Genomic DNA, 20,302 nt, shown 5'->3' on the forward strand with positions numbered 1-20,302 from the left:
AGAATAACAGGATCATTTTAATTTCTGGGATTATTGAATCACAGAGACACCACTTCTCACCCCCTTGTCCCTCCAACCCCCCCCCCCTTTTTTTTTAAGAGTGCAGATATTTACTGAAACTAAGAAAGTTAAAGAATCCGCAAGAAAGGTTACAGAAATCATGCATACTGGGCAGTACTACTTATAATTTTTCTTCAAGTTGTTCTATGACCAAGTGTGGTTCATAACTGATTTTAAGTATACAATGCATATGTGTCCCAGTTTTGTTCAAAACAAGACCAGTTTCAGTGAATTTTCCTTTCAGCTAAGTGCCTTCTAAGTAACTGCAATTTTCTGAATTTTTTGCCTGCATGTTTTTCTTGGATACTGTGCGTGGTGCTGATATTGCCAAGGTCAAGACCAACGGAATGCCGAAGAAGCCTCATGTTTAGATTTATTGCTATGGCAGCCACACAGTTCCACACATCCCATAATTGAGAGGGGTGTGTTTGCAGAGGGACAGACAGAACAGGTGACTAAAACTGACCAACAGAGAATTCCATCCCATAATTGTCATACCCCCTATATAAGATGGAGATCATGAGAGTCTGTCTGTCTTTGACTATAGCCGGCACCTGAAGAGGACCCTCTCTGTGTGCCTGTGACACTTGGCCCAAGGCCCTGCAACCCCTGCATCCAGTTTCTGGTTTGCTGTGAAGTCCCACCCATGACTTCTGGTGCCTGCCCTGCAGCTGCTGGAGCCGCCAGCTCCGCACACCCAGCTCCGCCGCTGCTGGAGTGACACCAACTCCATATCGAACATTAAACATTGGTTTTGTATATTTTGTATATATATTCTCTATTAGTGGCATTAGTAAAACCCTTTAAAACCTTCCAACTTGAAGTCTAAGTCTCCCTTCCTTCCTTGTCTTCCCTATCATCTTCCCGATCTAAAAGAGAGGGTAGAGGGAAGTTGAGGGGGTAACAGTGTCCTTAATGCTCCAAATCTGTGGTACTAATTGGCACCACAATAATGTTAATGAATCAGTAGCTAGCTAACAAGCAAGGACCTTAATATCATGTCATTAATTTCCACACACACCACTATACAAACAACTTGTACTTAAAGACCATCAAGTACTGATGGAAGTTGTCTTGGAGGCACCGCACCACAGAAGCTTGCTGTCAAATCTGGCCATGTTTAGATACAAGTACAGAATATGCTTTGGAAAAAGTGTCTGTTTATCAACACATCGGTCTCTAAACAATATTAATTATTTGTGCTAAAGTGTCTGTTTATCAACATATAGGTTTCTAAACAATATTAATTATTTATGCTAACACATAATGAAAGCCATTAGCACTTGAACTCATATACGCTAAATAAAACAAAGACTACCATGATAAATATATCTCTACAGCCCCAAGACTCAGTACAGACAGCAAAAATAAAACAACAAAAACCCCACAAACCCAGAACCAACCCAAAACACCCTCTTCCTTGATGTATGCCCATTCACTTGAGTACAAGAGGTAAAAGAGATATTTGAGGAAAATGGATGGGGATAACACTGTCAAGACCCTAGCAGCAGTTTCATTTCTTACATAATATATAAAAATAAAATTGTCCATTTCTAGGGGACACAAGAGACAAGTTTTTAGCATGGACTGATTTAAGTGAAAAAAGTATCCTTTTTAGAGAGCTTTGCCAACGGGAAAGGCAGAGGCCTCTCATGGAGGCAGATACAGAGGAAGATGATCAGCAACAGGAGTTACAAAGTACCTCACACAGACTTGCTTTTAAACTCTAAGTAACTGACGGCTGTAAATTTGTCACTTTACTAATGGTAGTGTTAGACAGTAGTAGATTCATGGTTATTTCTAATAATTCAGTTATTAAGTGTGTAGCATATAATACAAAAAGAGTCAGCTAAAGGATTCCCTGGATTTTTTTCTTTTCGGACACTTTATACAGTGCAGTATTTGATCAAACCAGCATTTAATATGATGGCAGGAGTCTTTATCTCTTTGCCACTAGATCAGCTGTGGTTACATATACTAGATTACTTCAGCGAAAAGGCTGATAGGAAGTAAACTACTCCGTATACAGGCAGAAGAAGAAAGCAAAAGCAGATGAAAAATTGGAGCAAGTAGAGAGTAAGAGTTGAGTCCTATTCATGGATACACTTAAGTAGTAGAGGGTGGTTTATAAGTTTGTTTCATATGTTACTGATCACTGATTTGCTTGTTCATTCCTGTAATATCTTTTCCACAAAAAATAAAAAAGGTACAGTACTTCCTTATAGTCCTTGATAAAAAGCTGCAGCTGAATGTGTTAATACAGGACTATCCAAGAAGCAAAAGCTGTCTCAGAGCACCACACCTGGGTTACCCATAAATCCTCTTCCCTGTTTCTCCAGTTTTGAGATCCTGGACAACAATAGCAGGGAGAACACTTTTTGGAAAAGAAAGCTACTCCATTAGCATCCTCTTTTGGTAGATCAACAGTACTTTGTGATGCTTTTGTACATCAAGAATTTACTTTCTATTTCCTTTCCCACCTGGAGTTTTCCCATTACTGTTCTGAAGCAGGCAGCCTATTTTTCATCCCAATACCCACACAAAAGGGTTTAAACAATACTGTTCACCTGCTATCTTAGATTACACCTGGATCAAGAGCTGACAAAGAAAAAGCTTATTGGGTTGAAGGAAGTGCCTCGATTGAAAATAATTGCTGAAGTTCAATGGGAATAATGGGTATGACAACAACAGCTACAATTCCCTGTACATACTGATACTTCATAGCATGTATATTAAAAGCCACTAAAATGCAGTTTTATGTAATGACAGGTTGAAGCATCTGGTACTGTCAAACATTTCTGATTAAAAGGTTAGTTTTTAACAGCTTTCAGATTTGTGCTAGAAGTCAGTCATAAGAAGTCACACTACTCAGGTTAAAATGCACATTAAGATGACATCAGCATATTTCTTGTACTTGCATAACACCTTTTAAAAAAGTCACAGATCTCACTAATCACACTGACTTCTAAATCCAGAAAATATAATTTTATAATCGTATAAGATTTTCAAATGACACATATAGAAATAACAATATTTTTGAAATATGTTTTCTACAATTGTTTCTAGAGGAGACTTAAGTAAAGGCTTAAGGCATAACCTCATTCTGTAGTAAATAACTTACAGATTTTAATACATGTAGGAAAAGGACTGCCTTCACTATCTTCAGAGTTAACTCCTAAAAAGTTACAATACTTAATACTGTAGAAAACTTTTTTGGATTATTTTCTGTAGAAATTTTTATGTAATTACATGAAGGTGCAAAGTTACTGAAAAGCTCATTAGAAGAGACATACTGTGCCTTAAACCAGAACACTGATCACTTGCCACTGATCCCTGTGTTCTGAAAGGGCAAGTTTTAAAACATCAAATACTTGTAAGAGCTCTGAGCAAGAGTCAACACCAAAATACGGTGCTAGTAACAATAGTCGAGCAATATATATGCTGTAAATACAAATATTCGAATGACATGCTTTTCTGATACTAATTTCAGTGTCTCAAAGCAAAAATGCTCCATGGAAAAATCACTGAACTGCAGAGATAGCGTTTTGTAACCACAGCCTAATACTTCAGTTGAGTTTGAAGTCAGAGTTCCACTACGATTCTAAGTTTTGAAGCTAAGAAAACTATTACCCGTAATTAGACTATTGCAGATTTATTTATTTTTTTTTTCCCCCACCGTACATAAAACACAAGTATAGACTTCATAAATTTCAACACGCTCCATTGGCAGGGCAGGGGGAACTAAACAAGACAAAAAAATTACCAGTCTTACAGAGATTGCAGTTGCTGCCCTGAGACTTAAGTTAAATAGCGCTGATATGATATTTCTACAATATATACGACAAGAATCAAACTTTTGACTGACACTTGAATGCACAAGACTACAAGTGCTTTAGCTGTATGTAGACTACAAAACAAAACTATGCAGACATGTAAAGATGTGTCCATAGAAACACAGTGGACACAGATTCACATGAGAGAAACACGTTTGTTATAAAAAAAAGAGATAGTTCCCATTACAGTATATTATTAAAACCCATGCAACAGCATCTTAATGTATGAAGAAGTTATAACTGAGAAGTTAATTACTGGATTATTGGAAAAACATGTCATTATTAAATTAATTTTCCTTTTTTACTGTCTCATCCCTGTTTTGAGACTTACCAATATGAATTCAATGATCTAGACACAGGAATTAAAAATATCTGAAAACTGACAGATTAAATGACTGGAAACAGTCTGCTTCAAAGTTGCAACTTCTTTGCTGTTCCCCCACATTTCTTTCAACTCTGAGTTTTAAGTTACAATTTACTCCATACAAAAATGACTTGTAATTGTGAAATGTTGCCCTGAATTTATGTTAGAGCAAAGCATTAGGATGGCATAAATTAAACAATCATGATCATAGTAAGCAGACTAATAAAGCCATTGTTTTGCTTTTCTTGTTGGAAATCATTTAACACTATTTTGATTATATTCCTATGAAAGTATTAAAACAAAACAAAAAATCTTTACACTGCTCTTCCTTACCTCCCACTCTTTAGCAGCATCTTCAATAGTAGATTCTTCACTAGTTTCAGGCTCTTCCTTCTTTTTTACCACTATAAATCCAGGTTCCCGAAGAGATTCTCCAGTATCTTCTGCATATATCTCTGGACTCCACTGGATGAAGAAGACATACAAGTGATCTGTCCTAGAGAAGTCGAGTAAAGACATGGAAAATAAAGATAAGGTAAGCTGGTGATCCTTTGGATCATGCCTAATAATTATGAAGTATTCAAGGTTAAAATGAAAATACTTACTATTTCATGTTTTACTAGATGTTAGACACATTTGAAAAAAGCTAGTTAGTATTTTCTTTCTTTAATTGTATGAAACTGACACTGGAGGAAAAACAGGGAACAAGTTCGCAATTGAGCCACTGTGTTTTCATATACAAGTACAGTCCTTCAACCACTTCTGTCCTGTTGCAAACCTCTGCTTACAACTGATAACTTCTAAAATAAAACACTAAGTTTTTTTATTTAAAAAGAGTTAAAAAACAAAATCAAAATTTTAAAATGCCAGCATGTCTTTTTTCCCTACCCCTGAAAAACAGCTGAACACTCCCAAGACATGCAACCAAAATTATACAGACTGTGAGAATTGCTACAGATATGAGGAAATAAGACTGGAAATGCGCATATAATACAGCCAGGTCATAAACTACAGAACACTTGAACTGTAGTATTGCCGTAAGTACCAAGATTCAAAGTTACCTACTTTTAAGTTACCTGCCACAAATGGTATGGTTCTCCAGTCTGGAAGAACAAAATGCCCAAATTCCCAGAAGAAAATTATTTACAGCCCTAACAGATGTCTGTCTATGCTGTTTAAGCAATTTCCGTAGGTGCACAGATAGATGGAGCATGCAGTGAACCCACCAGTATCTCTTCACCACGGAGAAGACAGCTTCAGAGCTAGAGCTTTACAGCTCTGGTCACCAAGAGTGAATATTCCTTAGGTCCCTCTTCAAAGATATTTGCTATGGTTAATCTGCATACTAGATTTGCACATGAAGAACAATATTTGCATTTTTTTCTCCCCCTCTCCTTACTAAATCCCTGAAAACCGGGATACTGGAAGAACAGCAAGAGATACAGAGAAAGGTCTCTCAAAACTGCAGCTATAATTCTCATGTGCCTCTACATCTAAAAGGATGGAACACACAAGCATGTAGTAACAGTGTCTGAACAGGGTCAGTTATTCAGAGTTACCCATGTTAAAATTAAGGTTCCTGGATAACACTGATGAAAGGAAAACAAAACAAAACAGAAACCTTTCCCTGGCAGTAAGAGAGAATAAAACATTTCAGATACATAAGGCTAGATTTATTCTATGACAAAGTCAGAACAAGAAGCTGCAGAGTCCTCCTGCACTGAACGAGGTATCTATTTTAAAAAGTTTACAAGTAGAAAATTAAAAACAAAAACAAACCAACCCCTGATTTTAACTTTTTAAGAATTTGAAACTGTGTATAGTTACAGCAGGTAGAGTAAAAAAAAAAAAAAAACCTTTATGTTTAAGAACACTAACACACTCTTTCCAAACTGGCTCATTTGAAATTAAGAACACTGAAATGATGCAGATTTGTCAGATATCTACATTTTTCTTTCTTATCACTAGGTGAAAAAGACAACTGGGTTAACACTAAATATTTTGATCTATGCAGAGTAGCATACAGCAAGGTCAACACTGAATTAAGTAAACAAATGCCCCGCTACCACCTCATACAGATTTTTGTGTATAAAAACACAGGACATACACTGGATGGATAAAGAACAGATTACTAATTCCCCATGCAGTTAGAGAGAAAAACACTTCATTGGTATAATAATTTCCAAGGAGATCAGATACAGACTGTGAACTAAGAACTAATTCTTCTGAAATAGGTAATAAATTATGCTTCATGCTGAAGGTAAGTACTTGTTCTGCTACATTAGAAAATCAACCAAAGAGATAGTAATCATTTTAATCAGCTGACTTTGACATCATTGATGTACAAGAAACATGTTATCTGTCTTCAAATTGAATATGACATGAATAGAACAAGAAAATTTGACTTGACTGTAATCACAAGAGGTCACCTTGCCTCGACAGGATTAGCTATACCAGCATCAGTGTGACAGACATTTGTCTCAAGAAATTGCATAATCTCCACCATTAGGGGCAGCTGGGGTGACGTTTAAAAGCAGGTTAGTGATGTGCTAGCATAGTCTCAATTCTCCCTGTCGAAAAATACAAATATTTTGATGTCATTTCAGTCCATTACATATCTCCATTCACAGTGGACATGAAAAAAGACAACTGCCTTTCTTGTTGCAGCCAACTTCTAAGTATGAAATGATTTTATGTTTGTAATCAACCTTTTCTCCTTTAGATTAAAGAACCCCACTTACTTCTAATTTTCTTTATATGTTACACTTTCTAGGCATTAATTAGTCTTGCTGCTTTCCTCTGGACTCTCTCCAATTGATCCATATCTGTCCTCAACTGCAGTGACCCAACTGGACATTCTATGCCATTCAGCTCAAAAGAAAAGATGGAAAAGTGACTTGATCATTGTGTGCAGGTATTTATACAAGATGATAGCTGATAGTTTTTTTGTTGCTGTTTTTTTTTTTCTGCCCCCCTCTTCTGACAAGGACATAATAATCTCGAATACCCCCCAAAATCACATTCATCGTGAAAGTAAGTCACAGTTTCCTAGCAGCAAAGATCATTTAAGAATTCAAGACTTTACTGGTGAGTGAGCAAGGACATCTCACATCTCTGAATCACCACAACAAATTTAGATATTTTTCTGGTAGATATGTTTCCTGTAAAAGTTTTATGTTTCATATACAAAGATAAGACAAAAGAACCCCAGCTAGCTCTTCTGAACTCAGAGTTCGAGAAGCAAAGAGCTTTTTCAGAAAGCTTCCAAATAATGGGAGGCATAGATAATGACAATAAAAACTTTGTTGCAGAACTCACTTCTTTCACCAGACAACACTTACTTGAATTTTGCTTTAATATTTACTTGCTACAAACACAAGCTTAAATACCATGAGAAACTATTGGCTGAACCAGCAAGTAACTCAGGTCAATCAGTAAAACTTCAGTATAGTAATGGGTACTCCAGTATTTAGCCAATCATCAATATCCACCAGTAGTTGACCCCTTTTTTTGTGCTGCTTTATAGACACAGTCACTGAAAAATTTTGACTGATAATAAAAGAAAAGAGCACTCGAAGACCCATTAGAAAGTGTTGATTTTAGTGTCTTCCCCCTTACCTTTCTTGTGGAACAGCAAACCAATACTCATGTTTTTTATCTCTCTGTGCATACTGTTGCATTGATGCACTTGCTTGTGAAACAAATGTTTTTCTCATGGGCTTTCCAACCCTGAGACGCAGAAACTTGTGAGATCGATGTCGCCTTTTTTCTTTCGTAAGAGAAGAACCTATTAGTAAAGAAAAAGTAAGCTATCTACGATGTACAAAAGAGCTTAAAAAAATTAGCTTATTTTGTATTGAGGAATACAAGTATGTAGGGCATATGTGTATATAAAAAAATAAGCAATAGAAGATGAGGTAACATAGGTAGTAAGAATTACCTGTCATTTTTTTTCTTATGTAAATTGCATCAGCAGAATTAACTTCAGAGTACAACACATTTGAATAATTCTACCATTCACTTCTGCTTCCAACTCTAGATCACATTATCACAGTTATCACTCATGCTTGAAAGTATTTTAGAAGGTATTGTAAATGCAGATCTCTCTACACTGAATCAGACACCCCCCCACTGTTAAAAAGATATTCCATAAACATGCAAAAGATACAGCACTAAAATACTTAGGCCTGATTCACAGATGTCAAAGCTGTTCATTAGTTACTTTTCATTTAAAAAAGAAAAGTTCTGGCACTACTAATAGAGGATTGAGATTAATTTTAATTTGTTAGCTACATCAAACACTTCAAAGGTATGAGTACCACTTCAGGATGAACTATACTGGATGTTGTCGTATGGGATTCTTCCCTCCAGGTAGTATATTCAACGAAACTAACAGAATTCTATGAATAGCCTCCAAGTCTGGATTGTGAAGTCAGCACAAGGTAAAGGAAGAAGACTCCTCAAACTTGTTTATTTACTAGGTTAATTATATAAATGCTAGAACATGAGTTCTAGCCACAAGACACTTTTTAAAGCAAGGAAGGAAAACAAATTTAAGAGTTCGTATCATCAGATACAACAACAAAAGATTTAGCCTACCTCTGGTGTTACAAGCACATACAGACATGTTCCAGTTTTCTAGGACACTTACCTTTCTTTACAGCTGAAGATCTCCTTCAATATCTATGCAAGACTACAGATATACTAAGCACAGAAAACATCACCTTCTTGATCTATAAACACCTGTACTTAATCAGATATTCATCATGAAGTTTAGAATAGCATTGTTCCACAAAAGAATTTTTTTTAGGAAATATTTAAATGTGCGCTTCCTGATTTTCAGTTACAATAGTTTAGAATTATACCTGCAGTATACAGTATGGCAAAACAGTCATAATAGCCATGACTTGGAAGTATATTATAAACCCATGAGCTCAAGGTAAGTTGTCAAAACATAAACAACAAACCAAAACTAAACCACACACACACAAAAAAACCCCAAACCCTACAACCACCCAAAACAAAGCAAAATAATCAAAAACAAACAAAAAATTGTTCCACAGGACTGGCATATTAACTTTGTGGAAGTGTTAGAGAAGTATTCTTAAAATGATATGATATCTGGGATTTTGGTCCTTCAGATGCAGCCATTTAGAACTTCTGACACTGGGCTCAGAGAAATGGGATTTCTACCACACCTTAAAGAAAAAACAGTGAGATTTTTTTCCAGCTAGCAGAGAATAAAACCAAACAATCCAGCCCTGCCCCAAATCTCAAAAGGACTGTTTAAGGCGCCCTTTTTTTTGTGTGTGTGTTCTCCTATATATTTTTGTATATTTGATACAGAATTCATCAGAAAAAAAAGACTCTGGTAATAGATATTGTGCATCATGCACTTTTTTGCTTTTCATCTTGGCCAATGTCCAGCTAAGCAGCAAACAGACATGTTATCTTTAAAGAGATTTTGGCTTGTTTTTACACATACAAACCATAGATCATCATAATTTCTCCAAAGGATCAACTATATCTGGCTTTTATTGCAATCCAATAAAAATAGAATATGAGTCCTAGTTAATAAAAAAAAAAAAATCCAAGGCCTTTTAAGCTATTCCAGACTATTAGTTTTCAGCTTTCATTGTATCACTTGTTCAACATTCAGAACAAATAAAACATTAATTCTAAACTCAGAAACATCTGACCTCTGTGAAGATCAACAAATAGTAGTCCCCCCAACCCCAAATGCTCAAAACTCCCACAAAAGAGAGGAAATTCAGCTAAGACCTTGCTAACGGGAGATAAAAGACCTATCTATATAATTTAACGATACAAAACTCATTGTATGATTACTTCAATTTTAGTCCAATAGACAGGACATTAGATAGTGTTTAGAGTGTTTCAATTTTTTAATGTCCTAGTCTTTTTTAGTGACCTACTGTTAACAGACCTGTCATATTCAGTCTTTGGTGACCTTCAAGAGTTACGCAATACATCTTTGCTTTTACCTTGGCTCTATTTAAACTTGTCTGTAGGCAAAGCCAGTAGAAGCGTCATCAAATCTATTTAGATTGAGAAATATTAATTCATAACATACTGTTTTATTTGCATTCTGCTAATACAACATGCCTGAATAAGAAATATATAGTCATTCCAACTGAATTTGCACTAAGGTCATTGGCACAAATCTCCAAAAAGTAACCTGTGCTTCTTTTTTTAAAATTAATTTATTCCTATTTTACCCCACAACCTTCAGTGAGGCTTTACAACCATATGCAGAAGGTTTCTAGCCAGCACCCCTCTAACTGTACGTACATATTTTTTTGATGATATATCTATATGCTGTGACTGTACAGATCATGTTGCGTAAAAAACCCTGCAGTCTCAATGATAACAAAAAATATTCAACTATAAGAAAAGCAGCAACTGAGGAAAAGAACACTTGTGCTTGCGTTTTTTAAATGTCAGAACCAGCAACCACTCCTAGATGACATTTTAACCAGAGGATTTCCTCTCATATGTATGGCATAAAAGCCAAATTTATCACAGAATAACGCAACTATTGATCTGCTTCAAATTTCCAAGTTCAGTTACTTCTTTAACAGAAGGAGAAACCAAACAAACCCCACACAAACAAAACCCCGCAAAACACAAACACACTAAGTTTAAGATTGATTTCTACCAATCAAAGAATATACCTCTCTATTCAGTACAGTCTCAACTTTTAAGTAGCAACAGAAACAATTTGACCTTAAAACGCACTTCACATATAATCTATTAGTTTGTGACATGTATTATGGATATGTTTTCTTTCTAGCCCCCAAAATATTGCGCAATTAAAGCAACTAGTTTATTTATGAATGTTTTTAAAAGCAAAATCAAATACATACAGAAACATATTTAAATTATGTTAAAAAGACAAAACCTTTTTTATAGCAATTAAGTAACTTTAACAGACTTTCAAGGTAACTTCCAACTAATAATCCTAGGGCCAGACCTCTGCAGAGAAGTGAAAGTATTCAAGAAATAAGCCTAATTGTTCCCCCTCAGTTTCTTACCATCTAGCTCTTATTTATCCTGAGAAATGCTTTTTGCATGCTCAACCTGGCATAAAGTGTGAAAGATGCAAGTGAAACAAAGTTCTGAAAGTATCAAACACTGTTAAGCCTCCAGTGTTTGATACTCTCATCATAAACCTTAACCACAAAGCAGACATGCTGTAAGTAAGATGAAATTCAGTCCCTGAAATTCATTCACACACGTGGACAGTAGGATCAAAATTTAAGTGACAGTGAGCTGACTGCTAAGGAACATTTTTAATTTTGAGCTCCACAGTGACCACTGCACCACAGATATAATTTTACAGGCTCATTCAAATCTCCCCTACAAAAATATTGTGGTTTAGTATGATAATTGAACTTATATTTATGAGGAAAAAATGACAGTAAAAAAGTATCCTTTTTTTTAGTTTCCTGAGAAATATTTTCCCCGCTGATTTCTATAAGACATAACTTAGGCATACTTCAAGCCACTGAAATAGAAGCAATATATAGAGATGTGTTCTGCAGAATGAAAACCAACAAAAATTCTGATGAGCTGGAGGAAGACACATTGTAAATCTGAAAGCTAACACTGTACCCATAGATACTGACTCACCTTCTAAGTGCCCATCTCCTGCAGCCGCAGTTTTCTGACTAATTTCTTTTTGTGAATTCTGTTGCATGTTTTCTCTTTGTTGTTTGGTTTGTTGCATAGTGTGGGTCTTCCAAAGCTTGCGAAGTTCTTCAACTTCTGTCTCAGGGTCTTGCGTTCGCTCTCTCACTTCTTTTTCTTTGCTAGTTGTCTCTCTCTCTTGAGAGTCTGTGGTATCTTCACAACGTGGACATTCCTCTCCCACCTTCCTCTCTCCTTCTGGCTCCTCTCCTAGTAAGGAATCTTGATGCTCTCCCACTGCTGCCTCTTTGTCATGCTGTTCACTCCTGTGTGATCCTTGCAGAGACTGCTGGAGGACACCTGCAGTATTTTCACTAGGTTCCTGTCCCCCACTTATAGATGTTTCAGCACTTCCTGAACCTAAGCTGTGGGTACCAAACTGTTTAACATTTACAGCCCTTTCAGCACTGGGTTTTAAGTCACTGCCAGCTTCATTTGAGTCTGAAATGATTGTTAAACATTCAGCGCTAGTCTGGTTTATTGTTTGGACAGATTCCGATGATGCTCCAGAAGATTTGTCTTGTCGAAGCTCATCTGAGGAAACAAGTTCTTCACGTATTGGAGAGAGCTCTGATTCTGTGAAGACATCTTCTGACAGAGACTCCTCTGTGCTCCTCGGGGCAGTACTCGCACTGTCGTTGCCTGGATCCTGAATCCTGGAATCCATTTCATCTGTATTGCTCTTGGCAGCTTTCTTGGAATGGCAAAGTTCCCTTACAGACAGCTGTTCTACATCTCTGTTGAGCAAATAAGAATGTTACTCTAGCAGGTGCCTCTTACATCAAGCTCTTTTTATTTTTACTAACAAAACTTCATAAAGAAAAGGTGCTCTTAAAAAAAAAAAAAAACTACAAACAAAAACCAACCAACCAATAAAAACCCCAAAATCCCCCAAAAAACACACACCAAACAAAACCCAAACAAACTAGTAAAGCTTAATCCAGAGAATCAATAATAAGAAAAAAGCATAAAATATGTAATGATAAGCTTATGGCAGACCTTTGCCAGCATGACATAGTTAGGACTTTCCAACTCCATTACATTACTTTTGCAAGGAAAAGTTCTCCTATGAAACCAACAAGACTGTTTGAGATGCTTACAGTGTAAAAGTGAAATAAAAAGCAGGAGAAAAAAAACCCAAAAAGCTACACACAGCCAGAATCTCTATGGGTAGAAAGCCTCCACAACCCTGAGCTTCGTCCACCAAAGAGGTAAGTACAAGTGTATACATCTGTCCCACTCTATTACAAAGTTGGCACTTCACTCACTGGTAAGAAATGAACAGCAGAAATCATCTGGTCTGACTTTAAACACCTAAGCTAGTTAATGTAGAGCAACAGGAACCATCAACATAGATTTTTACCATTGTGCACATGGGAAATAGTTGATATTTGTGTCTTCACCAGTTAGGTACCTAACTCTGAGGATACCACTGTTAGGCAAACTAAATCTCAAACTACTTGGTACAACTGAAAAATTAAAAGAGCAGACATCAAATGTTGATAAATAGTGTAAGAAAAAAGCAAGCATGATACTAGAACTTCACTTCCCCAAGGAAGTAATCTTATTCAAACCTGCCTTTCAAAATAAGCTAATTAGAAATTCTATGAGTTTTAGAAGGGGAGAACTACAAGGGAACTGTGAACATGCTCAACTATATCTACAGGACTCAAGCTTTCCCAGTGTTGTCAAAAGTTGAGCAGTACACAACCTTTATTAAAATTTCTCATATTTAAATATACTTTTGACCAGAGTTCTCAATACCAATTCCCTTCCTACCATAACCACATTATATCTTCCATCAACCAGTACCAAATGCTCTCAAGAAGTTTGTACCTTCATCTCCCATCTGTAAGAAGGATAAATCCATGCCACATTTCTACAACACTTTTCATTCAGTTAGGTCACATTACTGACATTACTGAGACACCGCTAAAATTCAGGATGTTTGCAAAGCATCCGCACCCTCTCACCCAAGCGTTAACAAAAAGCTGATACTAAGCTTCTGCTGACATAGAAATTTTGCATGTGGATTACAGTTTAGGATTTATCACCTATTAGACTGGGTAATTTCCTTTATTTATCAGGATTGTGCTGGTAATAGGTGTTCTTGGACAAGCACAACCTAAGGTTCATGAGATCTGTAAAATATCTAAGTTTTCAGATATATTTTTTCCAGTTTCAGCAAAGATTGTGGCTTGTATACAGAAACCATACAACATGAAACTGCAGTTTTAAGAACCAAAGAATCCACTGGTTTTGTGATAAGGGTATTGATATAATGGAAATGGATTTTCAGTATTCAGATTGTTTTTCCAAGTTTAAACAGGTTTGACAGTTGGTAAAATGGGGAGAAGAGAAGGGGGTTAATTATAACAGCGAAATATTTAGAGAAAAACAGTGTGAAAACATTATTTAAGTCTCAAATATCTTGAGGTTTTGTCATATGAAGCTGTAGTTGTTGGAATTCTGGTTACAGACTTAAGAAATTTGAAATTTATTTTCCCCAAAATTTACAAACATGCCTCAAATTTTGACAAGGTTAAGGCACAGAAGTGCTGGGACTGAAAAAAACCATTTGATATTAGTGTTCCATTTAATAGTTTATAAAGTTTACAAGAAAGACATATCAAATTTGACATACAGGACTCTGAATGTGACCTTTTAATGTCAGACATTTTCTCATTCCATATGCATTTATATTATAAACAAACCACAAAACAGAAAATGCATGTGCCGTGAGAGCACAAAAATCAGCAGGGCACGCAAAGCACATTTGCAAATCAACATTGAGCCATTAAGAAACTAAACATGCTACATAAAAAGACTTGTTTTGCAACTGCAATATTATGATTCAAAGAGGTAGATTAAAAAGAGTAATTTAATTTTCATAATCTCATTACCTGTACTATATATCAGTTGAAGTAGGAACTATGAGCAACTTATTAAAACAATCTGGAAAATAAACTTCCAGAAAGCAATCATGCTGGAGGCATCATTATTCTACATCAAAAGCCCCAAAGGTACTACTATAGGAATGCATATATTAGTTGGTCTTCAGGCAGCAAACAAGACCATGCCAAGATAAGTTTACTACCAGGTCTCTGCTGAAACTGAATTTAAAAATGGTAAGACAACTTATTTCTTCTAGGTGTCCAGATATTTAAGACTATCAAGAAAGATGTGCTTAGCAAACCACCTGCAAGAACTGAAAAGGGCACTTTTCAGAGTTACTGAGTATCTTCACACATGACTTAAAATGGTTGCATTTTTTAGAGTTGCACATCAGGCAAACAGCTTCATTCTCTCACATGCGGAGACAACTCTACCTTGGTTAAAGGACTCAGCTTCCCTGCAGTTAGATGGTCAAGGTAGTCTGCAAATGTCTGTGCTTTATGGGCTGTGATAAGTAAAGGTGTCATGATTTTTTATATTTTTTTTATATCCTTTTTAGCTTTAATGTCAGAATTCCTATTTCTGAGGACAGTAAAAATTAGGCAACAGAAAGAATGGAACCAAGATTTTTTCATAATACTGTTTAAAGTCAGTTTTAAATGCCTGCCATGCTAAACACCCATGACTAAAACTCAACAATCCAAATTCACTCTGTTCAACCCAAACCAGGCTATACCTAAAGGTCAACACACAGTTCCTCCCTTAGCCAATAAGGGGCTAAGGTCATAAAAAATATACACAAACCTCTAAAAATAATTCATACAACCACTTATCACAGCAACAAGAGAGTTTGTGAAGCTAGTTTGAGAAGCAAGTGGAAAATGACAAACAAAGATTTGTACCCAAACGTGTTTCAGTTGGACTTTTCCATTCTGTAGATTAGTTTTTAGATTACCAAAGAATCAAATGCATGTTTTACCATTTTCATAGTGGGGATGGGGCAAAGGAAGTGGTTTGGTACCTCTTGCTACATGGCCTGATTTGTAAAAGAGACTACTGGAAGAAATTAGAATCCACACACACCGAAGAGGATTTATTCTAAATAGCGTATAGAATGTGAGAACTTAAGGTAAAGCAAGCTTTCTCAAGGGTCTTTCCAAGCCAATCTTTGGTGTTCTTAAAAAGGAAATCAACAGAAAAAAAAACAAAGTGGTTTCGCTAGTTTTGTATGGTCAGCAGTACGGCTACAGTTCATATTTACTCAAAGCCTTATAAATACTATTCTATCTTACATGGTTAATGAATCCTTAATTTTGCTGTCCACAATTTCCTTATACAGAGCAGCTGACATCACTTCTTCCATTGGACACATGATGCCATACTCTTCACAGCCGTTCTCTTGGACCAGAGGATCCATTTTATGAGGATCAAACATTATATTATTTGGCGTCACTAGCAGCACACCATTGACTGTACCCTAAAATGAGAGGGAAAAGAAGTGGTGAATTTTCTTCTTCATATTTCAGCTTATTCTCATTTTTTTTTATAGTAAAAAGGTGTTTTCTAATTCGTTTTTATAGCATATTTAAGCAACTTCATGCAGTTTGTTTTGCAGTCATCTAGAAACATAACATTAATTTGCTTCCTCAGAAAAACAGTTACCAGCTTTCTCATAGGAAAATAGTTTTGTTCCTCACATCTACATAATAAATAGGTTGAATTAAAAAACGTAAAGGATATGCCCCAAAGGATATGTCAGGCAACTACTCTGAGGTAAAGATACATCCCTTCCTAGATAACCGCAGGGCTTACTGCTAGTTTTGCAAGAAACTTCAAGTATTGTCTAAAACCTGACACTAAACTCTGCTCACTTTCTACTAGTTAAGAACAAAAAGCAACTTTCAAAAACCATAATTTATCTTCATTTTCTTTACACAAAAGCAACAGCAGTATCTGATACAAGTCATTCTAACTTAATGGACCTGTTGACTGATTAGACAAATTTAAAGAACAAAACTAGATTAAAAAAGATTAAAGATTTTTGAAGATGCAACTGCATCAAGACGCAGTTTTAGATGGATTTAATCACAATGATACCACTGCACTACATGATAAATAGATTATAGTAGATTTCAAACTTCTAGTATGAAAAAAATTAAAGGAAGTTTATACTCATTCTATGAGCTGTAAGGTTCTTACACAATACCAAGCTAATGTACAATATCTAGAACTTTTTTTTTGTAAGCACTAGGAATACACACAAACATCAGCACCAGTTGTCCCCTAAGGAAACCCATAAAACTGTTAGAATGGTAGAGTTTGAGCTAAAACTATGAGTTGCAGGAAATGTAGCTTTAAGCAGGATGACAGTGATCCTTCAGTTACAGATCATGAATCCCAAAGACTTTATACATTTAGAAAGACATTCAAAACTTTTGTGCAAGAATCACAAAGCAGTTTCTTCATGTGCTGCTGAAGCTTATGAGGAATTCAGTAAATATCCAGCTCACGGATAAACTGTTGAGTTATTTAACAGTGTGTTGGGGAGACTATTCGTTTTCAGTTCTAAGATGATGTACAAACGCAGCATGAAATACAACTACAGTCCTTCCCATTTTAAGAAATTTGTTCCCAGCACTGTGATGGCTGATGACCTTCACAGCAGAAAAAGAAGATACCATGTAATGAGCAGAAAATTACAAGTGATAAAAAACAAACCCAAAATAGTATTAAACCCTACAGCAGTGACCAATGTTGTCACTATTATACAAAAGTGAAAACAGTCTCAAAAGCAGCTCGAACTTCTGTACTAAAGCCCTCTTAGTCCTTCAGTGCCCAGATAGGTTTTGTATGGACCTTTCAGAGGGCAAAGCATACGCTGGAGACTTTACAGTCAGCAAAACATATTTACAGAATTCCAAGTTGTTTAAGACACTGAAACAAAACCATCACTGGTATTTCTTTCCCAGCACTGTATTGTGGAAATAAACTTTCAATGGTCAAGAAGGAACTCCAGAAGGATCACTGTCAACAGAAGTTCACATTTGGTTATATCCACCGTAGTCTAGAAAATAAATTTCACATGACTGCAAAAGTCAATAAGAGTCTCCTCAGAAGAATTATTGCTTCTCTTTAACTACTACTTCCATATATCTGGTACATAATGCAAAAAGCAGCATCACTTCTTGATCTGAGCTCTTTCACTAATGACCACCCATGAATGTGGGATTTTATTAACACTCTCCAGATATGACCCAGACAAGTCAATGCCATAGCCCTAATGGTAGTTGGACTAGATGATCATTGTAGGTTCCCTCCACCTGAAATATTCTATTCTATTGTTTCACTGCCCACATGTTGCATGTGAATCTTCAGAACAGTCTGGAAAAAAAAGGTAAGGTTGTATGACTGCTCCAGCTAAAGGGTTCAGATGTTTAATATCAACTTCTAAAATGATTACTCAGTAGAAGCAATCAGTAATCGAGTTCATTGGAGAACTCTTGATTTCAGATGATTATGTCTTCACTTGTTCACTATTTCATGATCAAATAATCCTGCCTTGATAAATTAAGTACACAAGAGGTGCTAAAGCTTCTGAGCCTGTGGAAAACTTCAGGCAATAAAAGGAGATGCCATTTTTCTACCACAGGGTGAGCTGTCACAGCTGACATGTCACCCATGTCACCAAGGTCCTCAGTTTTACTGAACAAATACAAAATCCAATGCTTTATCTGTGCTCTCAAAAGCAAGTTAAAGCACTGTTTCACCTGGCAGTCCGGGTCAAAAATTGATTAAAGAATATTTTATTGCAAAACAAGTTAAAAGTTTCACAAATCAATGTTACAATGCTCATGTGAACACCAGAGTCACCACATGTATGAAGAAGCAGTTGCACATCTTCTCAATCTTTCTGCAGGCAAACATTCAGCCCAAGAAGCAAGCCAGATTACTGACTACATAAGGAAAACAAGTTTTAAGAAACCTTCTACTGTAAATGGAAGCTTCCTAGAACAGTCTGACAATGATCTGTCTGATGGCAGAAAACCCCCAAACCTGGTCATCAGGCAGTTGTCCTTGACATACATGGAGGATTCTGAAGTCTACCTCTGCAGCTTCAACCAACACATTGCCAGAAAACCAACAGCTTGCTTATCTTGGTCTTGTAAAAAACCTTCCACACCAACAGGTAAATACCACAAAAATTAATCTGAAAGTGCAGTTCCATTTAAAATTTATTACACTGACCAAGAAATAGAGAATTAACCTTTGGAACTACTAGGCTTTTATGTATACTTGATTAAGAAGCTGATCAAACACTTCACTTGCACTGACTATGAGCAGGTGAAAGATTATATAGGTACCTTGAAAACACTGGCTTTATAGCTCCTGAACAAAAGATCAGCTATTTCATTGTTATGCATTTAAAAGATGACAGGAGGTAAACCAATGAAACATTTCTGGCTCACAAGTTATTTGATGTGGTCCACAGTTACTGCATTCATACTTCAGGGCACTTCTCTAGAGAAGAATTGCTGCCCCAAATTTACAGGATAGAAATGAGATTCTTAATAATACACTAAACTTCATTAATATTTCTGTCATTTATTATTATTATTACCAAGGACCATGGAACATTTACCCAGGCAACTAGGTAAAGCGCAGTAATAGCCAGATAAAAAAAAATACATTTTGTTTGGTCTCAAGTTTTAATTCTTCTTTTTTCAGACATGTCAGTGTTTCTGCCACTTTAACAATTTCTGTGACTCTTTTGCAAGGCAAGTAGCTTCTGTCTTTACTACCTTCTAACTTGTTTGCAGGAAAAAAGCTTCCTTAAAAACCTGTGGAACATGTGTTACTCAACAGATGGAGTTTCTAGCACAGACAGAAACCAAGTGCTATGGATTCTGGGAGGAAAAAAAAACAACAATGGGTGACATCAGAATAAAACAGGTAAGTGGGAGTACACGTGCATTTGGCCAAACACTGGTCAAGAATTACTCACTGCATCATGCTAGACTTCCCTGAAAGTTGGAAACTGAAGCAGGTCCAGTCTTTGAGAGCTAACACCACAGTTCTGCATTAGTAAAGATAAAAATGAGGTACTGTCTTTACAGGAGAATACCTGAAACTGCATTCCCATGTTGGTTTGCCATTATAGATCAGACAGACTTCTAAGTTTGTGTTCCTACAATACATATAGTTCAGAACTACTGTCTCAGATTACGCCAGCAATGAACTCGTGTGTGTTTTAGTACCATGCATTCATTTTAGGTTCTGAACAGACTTTTCTGGTTTCTCATACACATTTATGCACTATGGCAGCAGATGTCACAGTTGTTCTACAAAATACCCAGAAATTAGTAACAACACTGATGCCAGGAAAAAAAGGCCTACAGCATATTGTTTTTTAGTGACTGACTTTTGCTAACTTAACCTGGTATCT

At 36.2% G+C, this 20,302-nt stretch overlaps 1 protein-coding gene across 6 annotated transcripts in view; it reads right to left on the reverse strand.

Moving 5' to 3' along the window:
• OXR1 (oxidation resistance 1) overlaps positions 1-20,302 on the reverse strand; it is an 88,898-nt gene that overhangs the window by 32,919 nt on the left and 35,677 nt on the right. For 5 of the 6 annotated variants that reach the window (XM_082046340.1, XM_082046341.1, XM_082046342.1 and 2 more), the window contains 4 exons: positions 16,152-16,336; positions 11,908-12,701; positions 7,876-8,044; positions 4,591-4,753 (listed from right to left, as the gene is read on the reverse strand). In XM_082046340.1, the coding sequence (XP_081902466.1) occupies positions 4,591-4,753; positions 7,876-8,044; positions 11,908-12,701; positions 16,152-16,336 (1,311 nt within the window). Of the gene's footprint in view, positions 1-4,590; positions 4,754-6,998; positions 7,129-7,875; positions 8,045-11,907; positions 12,702-16,151; positions 16,337-20,302 lie in introns of those variants that run through there. The other variant, XR_014183413.1, reaches the window with a different exon arrangement.

This window comes from Streptopelia decaocto (assembly GCF_964273445.1).
Source record: "Streptopelia decaocto genome assembly, chromosome: 2".
NCBI classification, from domain to species: domain Eukaryota; kingdom Metazoa; phylum Chordata; class Aves; order Columbiformes; family Columbidae; genus Streptopelia; species Streptopelia decaocto.